The sequence below is a fragment of the Schistocerca piceifrons genome, chromosome X, assembly GCF_021461385.2.
Source record: "Schistocerca piceifrons isolate TAMUIC-IGC-003096 chromosome X, iqSchPice1.1, whole genome shotgun sequence".
Lineage (NCBI taxonomy): Eukaryota > Metazoa > Arthropoda > Insecta > Orthoptera > Acrididae > Schistocerca > Schistocerca piceifrons.
The window spans coordinates 448984313-449008021 of record NC_060149.1 but is presented as its reverse complement, the minus strand read 5'-3'; the positions used below and the strand labels follow the sequence as shown (position 1 = coordinate 449008021).

The window sequence follows — 23709 nt, the reverse complement described above, 5'->3', positions numbered from 1 at the left end:
TCACAACCCACCATCCCCTCCCCAGATCCCTCAACTGCTGTACGAGGATTCACCCGGTCAGGCAGGACCATCCGCCCCCCTCGCTGGCTCGAAGACTTCAATTACTAATGTAATGTAATGTAAGGTATGGTTTCTGATTAAACACCCTCTCCCTCCCCCCTGGGTGTTCCCTTTACATGTATGCCCCAATATTTATGTTTGTGCTCCACACTCTAGGGGGGGGGGGGGCTAATGTGGCGACTATCGACCAAGTCGCGGTTAATATCTTTGTTTTTGGCAAGCTCTTTGCCCCAGTCTGTGGTCGCGCGCGAAAGTGTACGGACGTGTACTGAGAATTTAGACTGTAAACAGCTGTATATGTGTGCTTACGAGAAATAAAAATAGTGTTTATTACATGTGGTGTAGTGTGCATCATTGGATTCGGCAACCCTACAACGCTTACCCATAAGTCTATGTGGTTATTCCACTTCATATCACTACAACTGGAATAACTTATGGTCAGAGTCCACATCTGTCTTTGGAAATATTCTAATCAATATAAGGCCCTCCACTGTCTCCAGGCCTCTTCTACACATAAGCTTTCTTACATGATTCTTATACCAAGTGTTAGCAATGATTAAATTATACTTTGTGCACAATTCTATCAGGTTGGTTCCTCTTTGATCCCCTCCCCCCCCCCCCCCCCCCCAATCTCTGCACATATTCTCTTACTATTTTTTCTTCTCTTCCTTCTTCAACTGTTAATTTCCAGTCCCCATCACAACTAAATTTTCCTCTCCCTTAAGTATCTGAGTAATTTTTGTTCTGTCATAATACATTTTTTTAGTCTCTTCATCATCTGCAGAGTAAGCTGGTATATATACTTGTACTACTGTGGTGGGAATTGACTTCATGTCTATCCTGGCTATGATAATGCATTCACTATGCTGTTCACGATAGCTTACCCACAGTCCTATTTCCCCATTAATTATTATTTCTACTCCTGCATTACCTGTATTTGATTTTGTGTTTATAATCTGTACCTATCTGACGACAAATCCTGTTCTTCCTGACATCTCACTTAACTAAGTCTCACTGTACCTAACTTCATCCTATTCACTTTTTAAATTCTTTAACCTAGCGACCAGATTAAGGGATCTAATGTCCCGTGTTCCTACATGTATACTGCCAATCTTGTTTTACTGATGATGATAGCCTCCTAAGTAGTTCCTGCCCCAAAATTTAAATGGGGGACTATTTTACCTCCAGAATATTTTACTCAAAAGGATGCCATCATCATTCAGCCACACAGTAGAGTTGCATGCCCTAGGGGAAAAGAAATCACAGCTGTAGTTTCCTCTTGCTTTCAGCTGTTCCCACTTCTAGTACAAACTATGCCATGTTAGCTAATGTTATAAGGCTAGATTAGTCAGTCTTCCAGACTGTTGCCTCTGAAACTATTTAAAAGGCTGCTGCCCTTCTTCAGGAAACACAGGTTAATCTAGCCTCTCCACAGACACTCCTCCTTTGTGGTTGCACCTACTATACAGCTATCTGTATCAGGAGGCAGGCAAGCCATTATACCTAAGCAAGGTCTTTGGTCCATAGAGGGGAGATTCTTCACAGATGACCTTATTGTTGATGCAGCATTGACACACCAGAAATTTGTTGCTAAATCAAGGACTATCTGCAGATAATTCGTGCACTATACACAAACTGACAACTTTCAAGTGAAGTAATTTAATATAACCTTCACATATTGGTAGAGAAGCTCTGAACTATTTGATAAACCATTGTTCACAAGTCATTATAATCATAATGACTCTGCCATATTTAGTGAATTTAAGATGGAATGACAAGATAAATATAGTTGAAGAACTTTTTCCAGGATGGCTTTCATAGGGAGCACTTGCAGAAAGTATTTCATTTACAAGTAATCTTAATGTACTTGTTGCCATCTACCTTGTTTTTGAAAACTGTTCAGTTACCTTTAATTTTTACAGAACAAAATTAACAGATAAGAGATAGACTTTCACAAGAGAACTTTGAGATTCCACAGGGCTTTGCTCAGTGACACAAAAGATGCCAATACAAAGGTGCTGTGCATCACCAAAAGAATTGCCAAGAGTTACTAATAAACCAGCTTCTGCATGGAATCAAAGAATGTATTAGTACCTCGCATACACACATTTCATAATGTCCATAGTGATAAAGCTAGGGAAATTCTATTTTATACTAAGGTATAGAGGCTACTGCCATTCATTTGTTCAATCAACTATGTCATTTTTCTTGTTTTACTGGCAAGAATGACCTGAAATTTATATATTCTGCCTGTACTAAATACACATTTATCATACATCAGTTAATACATTGAAATAATATCCTCTGATTATGCAATGCTGAAGGCGCTTTTTGCATGCACTCTTCTGAGGATTTCCTCTGAATAATTAGGTACAGCAGCTGCAACCTCTCTATAATGTAAATGTTGTCTATGTTTCATGATGATGAGTAACACTACTGCAAATTGTTTCCAGGTGTATGAAGGTGACCGTCAATGAAGTTGCAGTGGAAGTGCCTGACATCTACTGTGACCCTGTCAAGCAGCCTGCTGATGTAAATGCCTGCCATGTGGCCTGCCCAGGAGACTGTGTAGTCAGTCCTTGGTCAGACTGGTCAGAATGTGCAAAGGTCAGCATGAGCAGCATTACTATGCATGTTACATAATTTCTGAAATATACAAGCATTTTATAAGATGTTTGAATTCAGATGACTTCCATTATTTTAAAATTCCCTGTCAGAAGCAGCTCTTCTATTGAAAAGGGCATTTTCTAACCTCCTGTATACAGCTTCTACAAGACTAGAATTTAAAATTTCATTGTTTTACTAACTACTCCATTTAGTTTTTATCACTGAGCATTTTCAATTGTTATCAGTGAAAGTCAGGTGATGATTTTGAAGGATTTATTTTCTCAGTGGAAAGGTGAGTAATATCCCTGATTTTAGCAGTTAACTGCTAATTTTTAATTGTACAGAGCATCGTGCAAACAAAATGTAATGTTAGAAGTAAATTTTCTACACCATGTGAAATTCATGTTACTGTTTACTCCTGTTTCTTACATAATTTATTTCATAACACTGATTCATTATGTCAGTTATGGTAAACTGCGCTTCAATATGTAAATCCTTCTGCACATAATATTTGTCTGCAAAAGGTGAATAATTTTTAGCTGCAGAACTGCTATCTTTGTCATTCAGAAGTGTGATGCCAGCACAGTAACATTGTTTCACTGGAGCTAGTAAAGAAGTGACAACACAGTGCCCGTTGCAGAAAAAAGGAAGGTTAGAGCTTCTCAAAGTATATCAGAATGTAGAAATCATTCCAGTCTGCAATGAGATGAAGTATTCTGGGAAAAACATGTATTGTCATATTGTTTGTAGATTAATTACTAACACTGATCATTCAGCTCATATCATCAGAGGAATTGATTGTTTTCCCTGTTCTATACTAAATTTTCTGCATTAATTTAAAAAAATTCATCACATAGCCACCTTATCTCCAATGTTTTTCATCCCTTATGTTGATGACTTCTTACGTTATTATAAAACAACCACAGATGTTCTTTTGAGCCACACTGGACATGTCTTTAAGTGGCATCTACATCCACACTCTGTAAAACACTGTGCAATAAATTGCAGCAGATATGTCCTATTGTAATACATATTAGGGTTCCATCCCATTCCACTTGCAAATGGACCTAAGGGAAAATGCATAAATGTCTCTTTGTGCTCAAAATGGTTCAAATGGCTCTGAGCACTATGGGACTTAACATCTGAGGTCATCAGTCCTCTAGAACTTAGAACTACTTAAACCTAACTAACCTAAGGACGACACACACATCCATGCCCGAGGCAGGATTCGAACCTGCAACTGTAGCGCTCGTGTCGTTCCAGACTGAAGCGCCTAGAACCACTCGGCCACTCTGGCTGGCTTCTTTGGGATCAATAATTAGCCTAATCATGTATTTACAGACCCCATGAAAGTTGTTTGCAGGTGGCTGTAATATTCCATTTCTTGAAAGTTTGTAAGTACACTTTTACAAGATAGTTAACATCTATCTTCAAGTGTCTGCTAGTTCAGTTTTTCAGCATTTCAATGATGCTCTCTCATGGGTCAAACACACATGTAACCATTCATGTTGCCCTTATTTGTAGACACGCAAGGTCCCTTGGCATACCTGTTTGGTAAGGGTCCAACACCTTTGGGCAGTACTTCATGATGGGACACAAACTCCTTTGTACACTGATTACATTTTCACAGTGTTCTGTCAATGAATCAAAATATGTCACCTGCTCTACCTATGACTGAACCTATGTGATCAACCCATTTCATATCACTACAAATTGTTACAGGTATTAATATGACTTGCCTGATTCCAAGTGTGATTCACTAATATTGTAGTAATAGGATACTATTACTGTATAAATTTAAATACTTGAATGTTTAAAGCATTTTGTCAATCTTGGCACAATTATGAAATCTTGACAAGAGCTGACTGAATATTTGTGCATTTTTCTTCAGAAAGTACTTCTCTATAGATAACTGGATCATCTGCAAAGTTCAGAGGTTACTGTTAATGTTGTTTGCCAGGTCATTAATATAGAACATGAACAGTGTCTTGCTTCCCTGAAGAATACTTGAAGTTACTTCTACGTTTGTTGATGACTCTCATCCAAGATAGCACATTATTCATGTAATCCAACTGACACTTGGTGTGGTGGCCAATGGGAGTGGCTGTAAATGCCTGTACACTCATTACCATCATCAGGCCTGGATCTAGGAGGGAGTATGGGGGAGGGGCAACTGGGTATCTGTCGAGGCAGCAATTTCAGCGAGCACCACCCATATTCTTTAAGAAACAAAACCTTGTTTCACAAAGTGCCTGCCATCCATTGCTTGTTGTCTATAAATTACTTTGTATGATTTTGAAACACATCTCTGTTGCTTTTTGAACATATTGAAAGTTGATTTCTGAATGAATCATAAGTTGATTTTTGAATGTGTGCATAGTTGTACATAATGTCTCTGCCAGGGGAATCCCTGTTGCATCAAGGAATAAAAAAATTTGAAGCAGGCAAAAGGGGATGGGGCTACATGATCTGAGCTGAATAAACCCAAATGGGTGAATATAAAAAAAAAGTACCAATTGCTGTTTGTTTATGTGGTTGCCTGGGTGTACGAATGATAAGCATTGCTATAATTACTCGTGAAACCCATAGATTCAGACAACCAGAGTGGAAATAATTGACTAACAGGAATAAAAGGTAAGAAAGATTACATATTATCTCCTCAGTGCTTCCATGAAGACAACATTTTGAGAGAAAATTTTGCCAGATTGCTACTCTACCAAGGGCCTGTTGTATGGCCCTGGTTAGCAGCCACTTAAGCTCTATTTTCTGAATAGTGCGGAAAACAGAGTTCTACGAACATGCAATAATGCCTAGCCGAATAATAAATGCAGGATAAATAAACTGGTGATTCTGGCATGGTTATGTGAAGTTCGCTGGAGCATAAGTTTGGACAGTGGCAGGAATAGTTATATAGAATTAGAGATGACAAGATTATTTGTTAGAATGTGGACATCACACAAATTATATATAAGGAGATGACAATTCCAAATTTGTATAAAAATTTCATACTAGTACTACTTTTCAATCTCATGCTTGAGAAACTGGAGCATATGAATGAAATCTGAAACTATTTCCTAACATAAAACATTTTGCTTGTACTCAAATGCCTCACAGTCATTTGATATTGGTACTTCTTTAACTATACTCTGTCATGTTATTTCTCTGAATGAGGTAGATAAAAATGACCATTTGAGCCAAAACAGTCTCACTCATTTGGCATGTGTTACAACTGCTGCAATATTAGAAAGGCCCATTTCATTTTATGTTGGAGACAGTGACAAAACAGATTAAATCAAATTGATAAACCACACCAGTCTTGGGTGCTATTCATTTCAACAGCTTTTTCAGTGTTGGACAATGATATTTTGATTTTCCATGTAGTAAAATATTTGGCAAATTTTGATGAAGTAACAGATTCTTTTGCATAAAGGAAAGCATGTCCTGTAAAGCTGTAGCAAGGCTAGGGGAAAAAAATGCTGGAGCCTAAATATTAAAGAAATGTGCACTGTCTTGCTTATCTCTTGTCTTTACTGGTTTTATGCTTCCTATAGTTAATTTTATGTCACACAAAAGAGAAAGTTATTAGCTAATAGTGCGGCAGGGCAGGTTTTTGTTCTCTGTGCAATTGCACATTAAAATTCACCTACCTCAGAACAGTGTCTGCTCGATGTCCCTTCACTCAGCAGCGTGGATACTTACAAGATGATGTAAAAGCAGTGTTGATAAAAAGCACCATCTAATATCTACAATTACTGATGTGGCGCAACTCTAGTAATGAAAGAAAGATCTGTAGAAAAACTGTCATTCAATTTTTCGGGCAGTAAAAAAATGGATTAGCTTCTGCAAAATAATGTCCGAAATTTCCACACAAAAATGTTTATTTTGTCCTTATAGCCAAAGAAATAGTACTATTCAGTCCACATCCAAACTATTGGCTATTTTCTTCCCAGTCACAATTCATGCACACATTTCATATGCACAGCAGCTAGAAATCTGTCCAGATTCGACCTGAATTAAGCAGCATTTTCACAGTCATTAATTTCACCCCTAATTTGAGTTATTACAGTTGGTCCTTATTGTGGATTTCTAAAAAAGAAATTGCTCGCCAAAAATGCTCAGTGGTTGAATACTGAAACATGCCATGGGGATACTAGGAAGGCCAAATTTTCATACACAAATATCTTTCCAACAATACAATTCCAAAACTTCCAAACTTCACAAAACTGTCCATAAATGCAACTGCTATTATGGCCACACAATCTGGATGTGAGAAGCCTAATATTTCTTCATTTTACACATTATTTTGACTCGCACTAGTAACATGACCGTCCGCTTTCAAAAGCTAGTGAGTCACTCCTCTTCTTGCAGCCTCACTCCCAGTGTAACTATCAGGTAACGAGTGGCAACCGACTCAGTTCTGATTGGCTGACTATACTCGCTGCCACTCAGAATGCTCGCTCATGATCATACTCTAACCAAAACTGGCCTGCTCCAATCCTTATACACAGATGCATTTATGTCATTCTGACATACAAATATTAAAGTAATGTTTAATAAACGAAAACAAAAAGGAAATAATTCTGGAAATAATCTTTAGATACTGATTTTACTCCAGCTGACTTTCTGGCTGCTCTGTTACAATAGCAATCACACCTAGACATATGTCATCAGCAAAGTGGGTAAATTCCCTAGGATCATTTTCCCACGACATGCTTGTGTAACTCTTGCAGGTTACTTAAGATGGTATATCATGCAACATTTAAGTCTGGCGAATGTCCCACCAACACACTCGCATTTATTTCCACAACAATGTTAGACACAAATTATAATTTTGTCTGATTTTTATATTGTGAAAACAAAAAATATTTAAAGTTGTAATATGGAAATCTCAATTAAATAATTCTGCACACTGAGAATTCTGTTTATGTTTTCCAGTTATACCAAAAGATGAACTATTATATTTCCTAACTGAATTTAGTTCCCTAAGTGTCAGTTTTTTATTTTTAGCAAATTTTTAATCTCCAAAACTATGATAGTTACAATATTGAAATTTTTATACAATCTTATCCTGAATAACAAAATGTAGCATACCAATTTTGAAAATGATTGAATAGCATCTAATATCATTTATTTAGGTTCATAGGTGGCATGAATATACAGTCGCTCGAAGTGACACAGGAGCCGTTCTCATGCTGCGGTAGCAGCAGGTGTATATGACTCATAGGTAGGACACAACTTGCGGTCTTCTTCACAGCCTCTGGCTCCAATACTGTGGGCTGTACTGCAGTGTAGCTTACTGCAATAATTGTTATTGTGCATTAACTCACTACATCACAACAGGTGATGAAAAATACAAATTTTCTGATGAGTTCTTATTCTCCAGGTAAAAAATAATTCCACCCAGTGTTAATCCTAAGTTTTTTTTGTTTTTTTTTTTTAATATAAAAATGTGGATGGGATGTCAAGCCAGCCCAAGTGGGAGCAGGAGAGACACCACTGGACATCTTGATTTCCACTATACTGAGTATAGGCTTCCATTACAAAATATGCACATTTGAATTCCACATAGCAAAAGACAATGACATGCAACTGAATGCTGTGTGAAGAAGTGTGGCACTGCATTTGGCACACTTAAGACCAAATAACATGTCTTACATTTCCTCAAACATATAAGTTTTAGATATTAACCTCTTCAGAAAAATGTGTTCTACAAAATGAACATATTTTTGAAAAATCGATTTTTGACGTCCTAGCTTAAACACTCGAGTTTTTTTTTCTTTTTTTTGGGGGGGGGGGGGGGAGGGGGGGATGTTTTTGCCCCAGTTCAGAAATATAGTAGATCAGGGGCTGCCCATCAGCCAACACACAAAGTATCAGCTGGGACTGCGTGAGTAATGTTCCATCCTGCCTGTCAGTAAATGCTCAATCCAGTCACAAATTCTGTTAGATACCCTATAATCATACTTTTGTTAAGTGTTAGTGGTGTACTGAGTTGAATATTCTCTGGAAGTCAAGAAATACTTTATCTGTTTGCCTTGGCAGCCCTGCAGCCAAGCGACTAGCGCGAGGTTTGGTGTTCTCGTAAAGATAAGTTATTTTAGATTATAAAACACATAGATTAGTACTGATTACGTGGTAAATAAGTGTATTAGTGTGCCGTTTAAGTGTACCATTAAAGGTTTCATTTCTCTTTACGTAATATAGCAGAAAACGCGAAAAGACCGTACAGTCGTATTTTCTGTTTACGTTCTGCTGCAGCAAATCTATAGAATTTCGTTTAGTTGTTCCTTGCTCTCTCCAGCAATTTAACTTAGCGTACCTCTTCATTATTTAACTAGCATTTCCGGAAAGTAGCGTAAAGTTTAACTTGTTGTTTCAGAAACTTTGCACTTTTGTTTTTGTTTACACACAGTTGCGTATAGGCCAAATTTGTGTAACCATATTTTCGTGTTTATCTGTAATTTAACTGACTTATTCTTAATAAATTATTACGTTTATCATGAGTGAAAAGTGCTTGACTTGCCGTAGAATTGTTAGGTCGGGGCTTTGGTGTGATGGGTGCTGTAGTTTTTTCCATGTGGGTGACTGTAGTGGCGTGGGAATAGGGGAAGTAAATGAGACTCATCAGTGGTTTTGTAGGATTTGTAGTAGAGATAGGAAGATACTGGAACAGGAGGGGAAAATTGCTGCCCTTCAGGCTGAGTTAGACAAGGCCAGGGGAGATCTTGACAGGTTAAGGAGGGAGAAGGGTAAAGAGAGGTGGGAAGTGGCAACAGGCAACAGGAGGAACAGGCCTAGAACTTTGTCTGACAGCTTTATGGTGAATGTGGAAAATAGATTTGACCTGTTGCTTCAGTTAGAAGCTGGTGAGCCTCAAGCAGTTACAGGTTTAGACAGGGCACAACAAACTTTCAGCAGCAAATTGAAAAGTAAGAATGTAGGGAAATCAGTAAAGAGAAAGAAAGTGTTGTTGTTAGGTAGTTCCCATGGAAGAGGTGTTGGCCAACTCTTGCAGGATGAACTAGGATCAGAATACCAGGTCACCAATTTTTTTAAACCTAGTGCTGGTCTGGAGCAGGTGACAGAGGATTTAGGATCACTTTGCAAAGATTTCACTAAGGAAGACACCGTGGTTATAGTGGGTGGGGCAGGTAACAGTATTGACAGAGATCCTGGGTACAGCATAGAGTGTGACCTGGCGAAGATTGCATCAGCATCGAGGCATACCAGTGTTGAGTTTGTATCTGTTCTTGGGCGCCATGACCGACCTCATTTGAACTCTTCTGTCAAGAGAGTTAATTTGGAGCTGGAACGGCTGCTCATGTCGGGTGCGGGGTCACACATTGGTGTGGTTCATGTTGATTCTATCAGTAGGTGGGATTATACTAGGCATGGCCTTCACCTCAACAGGAAGGGAAAGGGTAAATTGGCTGGGGAAATAGCAAGAAAGTTAAAGGGGGGAGGCACTGTCATGAGTGGTAAAATACCAGCGGTTATAGGATTCAGAAAAGACCCTTTTTTAGGGTAGGGAGGACAGAAAGAAAACAAATTTTAAGAGAGGTTAGAACTGAGACAAACCTTCAGTTTGAGAAAGAAATCAAAAAACATAATTCCAGCTTATTACATCAACATAAACAGCCATTGGTTAAGAATTTTCAACTGTCAGCAGATATTTTAACTCCACCCAATTTTAAGTCAGTCAATGTGAAATGTCAGCTATCTTTATTGCATCAAAATATTCGAGGACTGAGAAATAAAATTAATGAATTAACTATCTGCATAGATGAATTAGAGTCTTCAAACCCAGCTGACATAATCTGCCTCTCTGAACATCATGTGACCACTGGTATAGAACTTTTAAGTGTTACAGGGTTTAGGTTAGCATCTCACTTTTGTAGATCAGAAATGGAGAAAGGAGGAGTTGCCACATTCATCAGGAACTGTCATAAATTTAAGAACATAGACATTCATAAATTTTGCCTAGAACAGCATATGGAAGCATGTGCAACAGAATTAGATTTTCACAAAAAATCTTTCATAATATTAAGTGTATATCGAGCACCTGCAGGTAACTTTAATCTGTTTGTAAACCACCTTGAAGCTGTACTGGTCCATTTAACAACCAAAAACAAAGAAATAGTGGTTGCTGGTGATTTCAATGTAGATTTCCTTAAAGACTCTCCCAATAAGAACCTATTTGAGTTAGTAACACTATCATTCAACTTAATTCCCACAGTAAAGTTCCCCACTAGGATAACCACTTGCTCACAAACAGCCATTGATAATATCTTTATAGAAAAGTCAAATGAACAAAATTATATTACAAAACCAATGGTCAATGGCCTCTCAGACCATGACATGCAGTTCCTTCTGTTAAATGTTAATACTGAACAGGATATAAAATCTGTTAAATCTGAGCTCAAGAGGGTAATCAGTAAGCCAAAAATTGATTATTTTAGGACACTCCTCAGAGACATTCACTGGACTGATGTTTACAGTGCTCATGGCATGAATGAAAAATATAACATTTTTGCTAATAAAGTGCTTACCTTATTTGAACACTGCTTTCCCCCAAAACTTACCAAGGTTAGAGCAATGTCTACAAAGAAGCCATGGATTACTCGAGGAATAGGGGTATCTTGTAAAACAAAAAGAAAACTGTATCTGTCAATCCGAAACATTTCCAATGTTGATGCTATAGCACATTATAAGAAATACTGCAAAATATTAAAGACTGTAATACGGATGTCAAAGCAAATATATTACAAGGAAAAGATAGTCATATCAGATAACAAAATAAAGACAATATGGGATATAGTGAAGGAGGAGACCGGTAGAACCAGACATGAAGAGGAACAAATAGCATTAAGAGTAAATGATGCATTGGTGACAGATGTGTATAGTGTTGCAGAACTTTTTAACAAACATTTTATAACTGTTACTGAAAAGATGGGGTTGTCAGGTTCGGTAGATGCTGCTATGGATTACCTTAGACCAGACATTTCAAGTAACTTCCATAATATGAATTTGACCCTCACTACCCCAACAGAAATAACGTCCATCATAAAATCTTTAAAATCAAAAACATCTAGTGGGTATGATGAAATATCAACAAAGTTAATTAAAGAATGTGATTCTGAGCTAAGTAACATATTAAGCTATCTGTGTAACCAGTCGTTTATCAGTGGAATATTTCCCGAATGGCTGAAATATGCTGAAGTTAAGCCACTGTTTAAGAAGGGAGATAAAGAAATAGCATCAAATTTCCGTCCAATTTCACTGTTGCCAGCATTCTCAAAAATTTTCGAAAAAGTAATGTACAGTCGTCTTTATAACCATCTTATCTCAAATAACATACTGTCAAAGTCACAGTTTGGATTTCTAAAAGGTTCTGATATTGAGAAGGCTATCTACACTTACAGTGAAAATGTACTTAATTCATTAGACAAAAAATTGCAGGCAACTGGTATATTTTGTGATCTGTCAAAGGCATTTGACTGTGTAAATCACAATATCCTTTTAAGTAAACTAGAATATTATAGTGTAACAGGAAATGCTGCAAAATGGTTCAAATCTTATATCTCTGGCAGGAAACAAAGGGTGTTATTAGGAAAGAGACATGTATCAAGCTATCAGGCATCATCCAACTGGGAACTAATTACATGTGGGGTCCCACAAGGTTCCATTTTGGGGCCCTTACTTTTTCTTGTGTATATCAATGACCTTTCATCAGTAACATTACCAGATGCCAAGTTTGTTTTGTTTGCTGATGATACAAACATTGCAATAAATAGCAAATCAAGTGAAGTCTTAGAAAGATCAGCCAATAAAATATTTGTGGACATTAATCACTGGTTCCTAGCCAATTCTTTGTCACTAAACTTTGAAAAAACACACTACATGCAGTTCAGAACTTGTAAGGGGTGTCCCAAGAGTATATGTCTAACATATGATGACAAGAAGATAGAAGAAGTGGACGGTGTTAAATTCTTGGGATTACAGCTTGATAATAAATTCAACTGGGAGGAGCACACCACAGAACTGCTGAAGCGTCTTAACAAATCTCTGTTTGCAATGCGAATTTTGTCAGACATAGGGGATATAAAAATGAAAAAGCTGGCATACTATGCTTACTTTCATTCCATAATGTCATATGGGATTATTTTCTGGGGTAATTCATCAAGCCAAGCTAAAGTTTTCCGGGCACAAAAACGTGCAGTAAGAATTATATGTGGTGTGAACTCAAGAACATCCTGCAGAAGCCTGTTTAGGGAACTAGGGATACTAACTACAGCTTCCCAATATATTTATTCCTTAATGAAATTTGTCATTAAAAATATATCACTTTTTCAAACCAACAGCTCAATTCATGGAATCAATACTAGAAATAAGAATAATCTTCACAAGGATTTAAAGTCACTTAGTCTTGTACAAAAAGGTGTGCATTATTCAGGAACACACATTTTCAATAACTTGCCAGCAGCCATAAAAAGCTTAACAACCAATGAAATTCAGTTTAAGAGAAGCCTAAAGGATTTATTGGTGGCCAACTCCTTCTACTCCATTGATGAATTTCTTAGGAAAACCAACTGATTTGTATATAAGTACAACATAACTTCTGCACAATTTCAGTGCAGAAATGTGTTCACTGAAAATTTGTGTGTGTGTGTGTGTGTGTGTGTGTGTGTGTGTGTGTGTGTGTGTGTGTGTGTGCTTGTGTGTGCTTGTGTGTGTGTAAGTATAATCTAACTTCTGCACCATTTCAGTGCAGTAATGTGTTCATTGTAAATAAGTATTACAGTAGTTGTATTACATGTTTCTTACCTTATAAATAAATAAAAAACTTTTTTATTTTAAACTCAGTGCAATAGTATTTGTAAAATGACTCTTAGTGTTCATTAAAAAATGACGATCATTCCACTTGGGACCTGTGGAATGGTACATTAGCTTATTTGTTTTAGTTGTAAATATTTGTCATGTATTGTTGTTTTTCTGACATGTTCCACATCCTGGAGGACCTCCTCACTACGGATCAATTGGAATGAAAGTAAATCTAATCTAATCTAATCTTGGTCCATGGTTTTCAGGATTCAAGCTGCTTAGCATATGGCAGATCACAGTGGTCGAGTCATCTCATTATATTTTAGTTCGGAATGTGTTCTAAGATTCTAAAACAGATGGACGTCAATGACATTGCATGACTATTCACTTCTGTTACTCTTCTTGTAGATAGATTTGATCTTTGCTTGCTTCCAACAAGTGGGCACAGTTTTCTGTTTGGGAGATGTTATGGTACTGGTATATTGTGGTTAGAAGGAGGGCTAATTCTATATAGAATCTGATGAGACCCTGGGCCTTGTTCAGTTTTAGTGATTTCAGCTATTTTGCAACACTGCTGATGCAAATATTTATACTGGTATTACGCAGCTTTATAGTAGTACAATATTTTAACTGCAGTTGTACTTCTGTGTCTTCCATTGTAAAGAAATAATTGAAAATGGAGATCAGAGTTTCTACTTTTGTATTGATTCCATCAATTTCGGTTCCATTGTCATCCAAGAGTGTTTGGATACAAACTCTAGTGACACTGTCAGCCTTTTCATATGATTGCAAATTCTTAGGGTTTTTTGAGACATCTGTCAATAACATTCTGTTATCGTAGCTATCAAACAAAACTAAAAACATTTCATTTGCAATTTCTCTATTTAAAACCTTATTTATTGTTTTACATGTAAGCTGCAATAGTCACTTTACAAAGACCATACATCATGGTTGGTCCCTCCCATCACAAACTGTTAGTTAGTTGATCAATAGCACGGAAAAACCATTATGATGTGGAACGTGTCAAGTGCACGAGAAATGTGCACAGGAAACAAGGTTTTTTATTTTCATTATAGTGTTACACCTAAATATTTCTGTTATCTAACCCATTCCCTTAAATGGCACAAAATGCATATGTTATATCTCCAGATTTATTTACTCATATTCAAGAATTCATCTATGTTGTAGAAGGAGTTGTCAAGGAGGTATGATCTCAATTTGTTTTTGAAACTATTACTGCTGTCTGTCAGACATTTTATTTCATCAGGTAATTTATCAAAAATTTTTATAGCAGCATATTTTACGCCTTTCTGTACCAAAGATAGCTTAAGTAAAGGATAGTGTAGGTCTTTCTTTTTTCTGGTATTGTAATCATGAAGTCACTGCTGATTTTAAACTGGTCCATGTTGCTGAGAAAAAATTTCATTACGGAGTAAATGTACTGTGAAGCAGTTGTAAGAATTCATAACCTTTTAAACAGATGCCTACAAGATGTGCCACTATGAACCCCACACATTATTCTAACTACTTTCTTTTGAGCAGTGAATACCTTTTGCCTAAGTGTTGAGTTGCCCCAGAATATTATTCCATATGACATCAGAGAGTAGAAGTATGCAAAGTGTGTTAGCTTACTAATTTCTACATCCTTAAAATTGGCAATTATTCTGATTGCAAAAGTTGCTGAACCTAGTCGCTTTAGGAGATCCAAAATATGACTTTTCCAATTAAGATTCTCGTCTATATGTACACCCAAAAACTTAGTATGCTCTACCCTGGCTGCTGACTTCTTTTGATGTGTTATATTTATTGAAGGAATTATACTTTTTGCAGCAGAAAATTGGATGTACTGTGTTTTTTCAAATTTCAGAGCAAGCCCATTCACAGAAAACCAATTAATAACTTTTACAAAGACCTTATTTGTACCATTTTGTATCAGACTTCCTTTTACTGGATTAATAATTATGCTTGTATCATCAGCAAACAGTGTCAGTTCAGCATCTTGTTTCACATAAGGAGGGAGGTCATTCAAATATATCAAGAACTGGAGGGGACCCATGATCAAACCTTGTGGAACACCTAATGTAATTTCACCCCAGTTAGATGAAGTGGCAAACTCCTTTGAATCACTTGAGCATATGAAGAGACTGTTTGCTTCCTGTTCTGTAGATATGACTTAAACCACTCATATGCTGTTCCATTTATACCATAGAATTGTAATTTCTGTAACATAACGTCTTTGTTCACACAATCAAATGCTTCGGATAAGTCATAGAATATTCCTACTGGTGACATTTTACTATTTAAAGACTCCATTGTGTGGACAGTGAAATTGTATGTATCTGTCTCAGTGGAACAGCATTTCTGAAATCTGAACTGTGATTTACTAAGTATCCCATTACTGTTGAGATGGCTAACCACTCTTGAGTACAGTACTTTCTCAAAGATTTTTGAAAATGCTGTAAGCAAGAGGCCTGACAATGGCATGTTTTAACCTGTCTGGAAAAATACCCTGAGTCAGTGATGCATTACATATGTGATTCAAAACATCAGCTGTAATTGCTCCACATTGTTTTAATAACTTGTTAGAGGTGTCATCTACTCCAGCAGGACATTTATTTTTCAAAGATTTAATAATTTTCCTTATTTCACAAGAGGTTGTTAGATGAAACTTAATCTGACTAAAATTTTTCAAATCTGACTCTTCCATGTTCTGCCTGGCTTTTTCTTTTGAACTATTCTCACCAATTTTTTCTCCTACACTTAATAAGTGATTGTTCAATACATTGGCTACCTGTGTACTGTTGGTTAAGATGGTCTCATTCTCTTTAACAGTAATACTACCTACCCAAGTGGTTACTTTTCCTGTCTCCCTTCTAACAACATTCCATATTGATTTGATTTTATTGCTGGAATTGTTAATTTCTTCTCTAACGTACATATTTCTCGATTTCCTTACAACTTATCTCAGTATGTTACAATAAATTTTATAGTGTAAAACTACTCCTGGATCTTTTCTAGTTCTTGCTGTCTCATACAGTTTTCTTTTTCTTTCTGAAGACTCTTTAATACCTATAGCAATCCAAGGCTTCTTTGAAAAGTTTGTGGTGTTACATTCAGTAATTTTCTTTGGAAAACAATGTTCAAAAAGGGATATAAATTTATCAAGAAATATGCTGCATTTATCATTAGTATTTGGATCATTATACACATCTTTCCAGTTTGCATTTCCTAAATGTTCTCTGAAGTGCTCTATAGATACAGGGTTGAGCACCCTCACACTTTTTGTTAATGGTTTCTGAAGTGTATGCCCCATTAGGTTTTATAAGTTAATCGATTGTGCATCATGGCCCGATAATCCATTTACCACAGTTCTAATAGGTACATATAATTTTACTGTTTCTTTGACTACTTTTATTGACTTCAGTGGCAACTCTTCTACAAATTCCTGCCCATGGGATAAATCTACCCTACGGTGCTTCCAGCTTTTTATTTACTGCACTGAATATGTAGTCTTTCTTCGATTTTTAGTTATCCTTTGCACTTTTATCATAGTTGGTGCATCTGTATTTTGGTCACTGTTACCAGTTTTGATTTTGACATCCTCAGAGAGGTCATATGTATTTGAAATAAGTCATATTTCAGAAATTCCAAGAGCTGCTTATGTAATAAATATTTCTTAACTGCCAGTTTCAGTCATCTGTTCATCAAGTACCATAAAATTATTTATAACAGCCTCTATGACAGCATACTTACTGTAGCATTAAATAAAATAAAATAAAAAAGCATCCGGAGTCACTGCTGTAAAATACATTATACAGACAGTAAAATGCACTGAGACAGTTAATTAATCCCTGTAAATTGTAATTGGCTTCCACCCTTCATACAACTAACATATTTCCATGCCTTTTTAGATGTTAAGTGTCATATTAATGAGGGATCAACCTTCCCACATTGAAAGTGAAATTTTGTGCCATACTTTAAACATAATAGAGCCTCTTTTTGTAAAGGTTATCACTTTTGTTTTTACAAGTCATATCTCATTTGTTGTTTTATTATCACACTCTGTTTTGGTGCCTGAATTTCTCACATTTATATTTTAAAGCATATAGCAGTATGGTATCTCTACTACGAGAATGCCAATAATTCTGACTTTGCATTCCTTTCTGTTTAGTTTTTGCCTTCAGTACATGCTTTGCAACACAATATTTTTTTTCATTCTGGATTACCATTTACACACTACAGGTGATATGCAGTGTCTTGAGCATGCATCTAACAATAACATGGATTTTAGGTCAGTTTTCAGAATTTGTTGAATGATGTACTTGTTTTCATTTCCACCTTTTTATGTCATCCCATCAGTTGTTTTGTAACTTTGACAATTAAAAAAACCATACACACATTGAAATACACATCTAGTTCATTACATGTGAAACACTTTTTCTAATTTCAGTTGCATTTATTCCGAAAGGTTAAAATCTTGCAAGCAACACTAGGGAAAATTTTATCCTCTTAGGACAATGTTCACAATATTGAACTAATATTAAATAAGCTTTCCAGAGCATAAGATAATGTACAAGACAAGCTTTGCTTACATTGCAACAAATACCAAGTTCATCATGCATTAATCTATTCAATCTACTTTCATGTGAGACATATCTCCATATCAAATTGTTCAAGTAAGTTGATGTGAGATCATGTTCATGAATATTACTGTTATCTTCATTATGATTTGTAGCAACTGTCTATGAAAGCAGACATTACATACTGGGATTTTTCAGGCTCCTAATCTAGGTAATGTACTTACCACAGCCAACTGTTGGTCAGGGAAAGATGAATTACTAGACTGCCAAAAGTGTTTCTTGAAACTTTTCCAGTATATTCTTCAGGTTATAAATTTATGCTCACAAATGTATAAAATTCTTTAAAAATGTCTAGTCTGTGTAAAAAAAAAAAAAAAAAAAAAAAAAATACTTGCGATTATCTATTACAAACACTGCAACACAGCAAAATACAGTTCCTTGATAGGGAACCTGAAATGCAGAGGAAAATCTAACTGCACTGCCAGTCAAAAAAAGTGAAGCCCCAGCACGGGAAGAGGAATTGCAATGAATCTTCACTGGTTGAGAGGGCATGTGATATTATTTCAGTGATTAAAAAATATGAGTCAAATTTACAACAGATTTGGCAGTATAAGCCCCCTTATCAGTATGATGACACATCCATTGTGGCATGGACATATGCACTGATTCAGTTAGGAAGCATGTCATTATAACTGGACCATCGATCGTTAATACCGTCACTCAGAAAGAGGTGTTGTCTGAGCTAGTCCTGCACATTTTCTGTGTGGTACAGATCTAGAGATCTTGCTGGCCATTGGAAGATTTCATCATCATGCAAATGGTTCATAGGGACACATGTCATATGTGGACAAGCATAGTTCTGTTGAAAAATGGTCCCATGATTCTTGCCCATGAGCAGTAACATATGAGGACCAAGGATGTCTGATGCACCACTGTGCCATCAGATTTCCCTCACTCACTACCAGCCATAACCTAAAGTCATATTCCATGGCTTCCCACATCATTATGCCAGGAGTAACACTGCCATGCCTCACCAGAACTTTTGATAAATGGGGCCTCTCCCCAGGACGCTGCCATACTCACTGGCAATGGTTATCCAGGGTAGTGCAGAGGCATGATTTTTTTCTATACATTATCCAATGTCCTTCATCAGAAGTCTGTGCTTCCTGCTTATGGCATCATTCCAAACACAGCTACTTGTGCTGTGGTGGTAGCGGCAGCCTAGGCATGGGACAGTAATTCCCTTGTCCAGCTGCTACTAGTCTCTAAACAATTGTACAGGATGACACAGAATGTTGCATTGAGTCCATTCTTGTTCTCAGATGGCAGGTGCAGATGTCAAGGGATTATGATGTGCCTGATTCACATTACAGTGATCATCCCTTGTGGCAGTCAGATGTGGTCATCTGAAAACTAGTTGAGAAGTATACTTTTGCTCACATTCCTATGCATTCCAACATCAAGTCAATGTCACATTCAAATACCTCAAAAGTGTGGATACTGCATGATTTGGTCAGCCAGCCAATTGGGGACTGACAATGGGGCCCCTATCAAACTGTATCAGGTGCTGATGATGCTCTCCTTGAGCATGTAGCTGGATAATTAGTCATTTTGACATAACATTTCAGCAGACCAGCTGGCTGTCATCTTCAGGTGAGTATGCTGATGTATAATCTCACCACATCTGTGTTTCCAACAGAATTGCAGCTCGTTTATACTGGATGGCTATAGTTAAACTTTCCCTATTTAACACACTGTAACATGGAAACTAATTACCATATGAGTTCCAAACTTTGTAGCATCAATGTCCAGAGTATGGGGTGCATGATTTCCATGCATCAAAGTGCCACTGTCCATTATTCCTAAAGCTCTATTATCAAAACAACAGTAATGCTGCAGCTGCGATTCAAGAATATCACTGGCTGAAAGGATTATGGAAGTGTCCTCTTTCTCCACCTGCTGTGTGTAGCATGATGAAGAAGTTCGGATCAATTGGAGAACTGGGTGTCGCTCCAGGAAGAGGCCAATGACTGATTGCACCAAAGGTGGTCGATGAATGACAGACAACGCTGCGTGAAATTCCCAATCATCAGGCAGTGTGCATGCTGTGTCATAAAAGTTGAACATCCCATAGGCCACTGTACAAAAGGTGCTTCAGACCATTCTCAAATGGTATCAGTAGAAGATCCATGTTGTACAGCACCTTGCATAACAGGATGTGCAGTGACATGTGGATTTCATGCTCCACCTTCTTGCAAGGATTTAAGTTGATGAGGGCTGGCCCTGGACCATCCTAAGGACAGACAAAGCTCATTTTTCTCTGATGAGTGAGGTGAACACACAGAATTGCCAAGTGTGGGTATCTTCACCTCCAGTCACCATGCATGAAGTTCCTCTGAATGGGGAACGTGTCACTGTATGGTGTGGCTTCATGGGTATGTTCACCATTGGCCCATTCTTTTTGAACAGGTTGGTGCTCAAAGACCAAAGACGTGCAGTGTGACTGGCCAGCATTACTGTGATATGCTTCTCCAGCATGTCATACCCATCCTACAGGAGAGAGACACATTGAACTCAACAGTTTTTATGCAAGATGGGGCCCACCACACATCACTCATGAAGTTCACCTTTGTCTCAAAAACACATTTGGAAATGGTCAAATTATCTGCTGATCATTTCCAAATGCTTGGCTGGCATGAACACCTGATATCACTCCCTGTGATTTCTGGTTGTAGGGCTGCCTGAAGGACAGGGTTTACCAGGGCAACATTCACACATGTGCTGATCTGAAGCCCATCAATCAAGAGAGGTAACCAGCATTCTTATGGACATGCTTCGTTCTGCCATGTAGAATGCAATCGTGCACTTTCTGACTCTCCTGGACACTGGTGGGTGCCATATTGAGGCCCTTTTGTAACAGTAATGGTACCGGTACATAATGATATGATGTAACGTAGCAGCACATTAAAAGTGTTTCGATTGAATTGATTCTGCATTACTCTCTTCCCCATGTCATTGACATTAATGCTATCAAGTTTGGTACTCATACAGTAATTAGCTTCCATGTTATAACGTGCTAAATAGGGAAAGTTTAATTATAACCACATGGTATACTGCAGCGAGCCCACCACACAAGTGCAAGCAGAAGCACTGTAAACTTGTAGTGAACCAGTGGATGAAACAGACAAAATCACATATCACTAGCAGAACACTAATTAAAAGAATCCACTGGCCAAAATGAAGACTGTTGTTTAATATAAGATAAAATCAGGTTTCACATCTTACTTCATGGCTAACCCTTATACCTATTAATAATATTACCAGATAATCAAACTGAATAGAATACTTTAAAACATATTCCCAGTAGAGGAAAGCAGGAGCAATTATTTGCACCTCATTATACACAGTTGGAGCTAATGAGTGTGACGATGGTGTTCTAAACATTGGTTCTGAATAGTATGGATATATAAGCCATCCCTCAATCACAAGTAATTGTGTATACTCCAGGTTTCCTCAGTCTCAGATCATCCTTTACTGATCCAAGGAGAGCTGTAAACTTAGCCAGTGGCATGAATATCTTTGTCAAATTCTTGAAATTTTATTGATGTACTCCCAGCAAAGGGCAATAAGCAACAGATTTACAAGGATCTTCTGGTGGTTTCAAGTAACACTGTTATAGGTGATAATTAAAACACCCATACTACTATGCTCTATTAATTGAGACTGTTATCTGTTACCTTGAATTTACACTAGAGCCATGACTTTTTTTTCCTTAACTCACATTATAAAAGGAAATCTGTAATGTCAAAATTCATTCTTAGATTGTATAAATTAATCACCATCTTCCACTCAATCTTAGCAACTTAATTATGTAGATGGCAACATTTTATCACTCCAATTCTTGTATGTCACTTTCTAATAACTCTTCATTACCTAACTGTTTTCATTAGCTACTTTATCTTCACAACAAAATAATAAGCAAAGAGCTGCATAAAAGAAATTTAATTTCTGTACAAGTTTTGGGCACTTAGTGCCTTCTTCATAGCTATCACATTGGCTACAGTAGGTATAACCTTCTGAAGAAGGGCATTAAGTGCCCAAAAGCAGTAAAGGAATTAAATTTCGTTTAAGCAACTGATTGCTTAGTTTTTAATTATATGCATCTACAAAGGTATAAGTACAAAACTGTAGAAGTAAGCAGATTTTCTGTTGAGCAGCACTTAAAAGATTGTGCATGTGAACTGCAGCTAGATAATGTAGAAATGATATTAGCAACAGTGTACAGGTCCCCTTAGGGGATTGGGAGCTATTCATAAAAATGTTTGACTCCCTGTTATGCCATCTGTCAGACAAAAAGAAGAAGTTACTAATCTGTGGTGATTTCCATGTAAACTTTTTAAGCAATTTTGATAGGAATAGTGAAGTAGAAGTGTTATTAATGACATATAACTTAGACTCAGTTATCAATTTCCCTACATGTATAGCTCAAGACAGTAGCTCTCTGATAGATTATGTATTTGTACAACAAGAGGATGTAAAACTAATGCGTGCTTTCCCTGTGATAAATGGATTATCAGACCATGATGCACAACTGATTAACTTACAAAACTTAGGAGGGTGTACAGTTCAGAAACCGTTAAGTAATAGTGTAAGGCTGGTCAACCTGGTATCTATAGAGCACTTCAGAGAAAGTTTTAAAAATGTTAATTGGGGAACTGTATATAATGCACCAAATGCCAATGTTAAATGCAACATATTTCTTAATAAATTTATATCCCTTTTTGAACACTGTTGCCCAAAAAACGTTACTAAATGTAACAATAAACAGTTTTCAAAGAAACCTTGGATCACTACAGATATTAAAGTGTCTTCAGAAAGCTAAAGAAAATTGTATGATGCAGCAAGAATTAGTAAAGACTCAGAATAATTTTACACTATAAAAATTATTGTAACATACTGAGAAAATTTGTCAGAAAATCAAAAAATATGCGTATTAGAGATGAAGTTAACAACTCAGGCAATAAAATCAAATCAGTATGGAATGTTGTTAGAAGAGAGACAAGAAAAGTAACCACTGGGGTAGATAATATTATTATTAAAGAGAATGAGACCATCTTAACCAACAGTACACGAGTAGCTAATGCATTTAACAACCATTTCTTAAGTGTAGGTGAAAAAATTGGTGAGAATAGTTCAAAAAAGCCAAGAAGTATATGGAAGAGTCAGTTTTGAGAAATCCTACTCAGATTAATTTTCATCTAACAGCCTCTTGTTAAATAAGGAATATCATTAAATCTTTGAAAAATAAATGTTCTGTGGGAGTAGCTGACATATCTAACATGATATTAAAACAATGTGGAGCTGTTACAGCTGATGTTCTGAGTCACATCTGTAATGCATCACTAACACAAGGTATTTTCCCAGACAGGTTAAAATATGCCATGTTCAAACCTCTCTACAAAGAAGAAGACACCACAGATGTCAATAATTACCAGCCACATATCCTTGCTTCAGCATTTTCAAAAATAGTGGAGAAAGCAATGTACTCAAGAGTATATTGCTGCAGAGTGAAAATCTCATTCTGGATACTCAAGAGTAGTTAGCCATCTCTAAAGTAATGGGATAATTAGTAAATCACAGT

General features: G+C 36.9%; 1 protein-coding gene across 1 annotated transcript in view; it reads left to right on the top strand.

Moving 5' to 3' along the window:
* Window positions 1–23709, top strand: part of LOC124721953 (thrombospondin type-1 domain-containing protein 7A-like) — a 1225854-nt gene that overhangs the window by 1080204 nt on the left and 121941 nt on the right. Inside the window, exon 22 of the mRNA XM_047247119.1 lies at window positions 2514–2667. Coding sequence (XP_047103075.1) covers window positions 2514–2667 — 154 coding nt within the window. The remainder of the gene's footprint in view (window positions 1–2513; window positions 2668–23709) is intronic.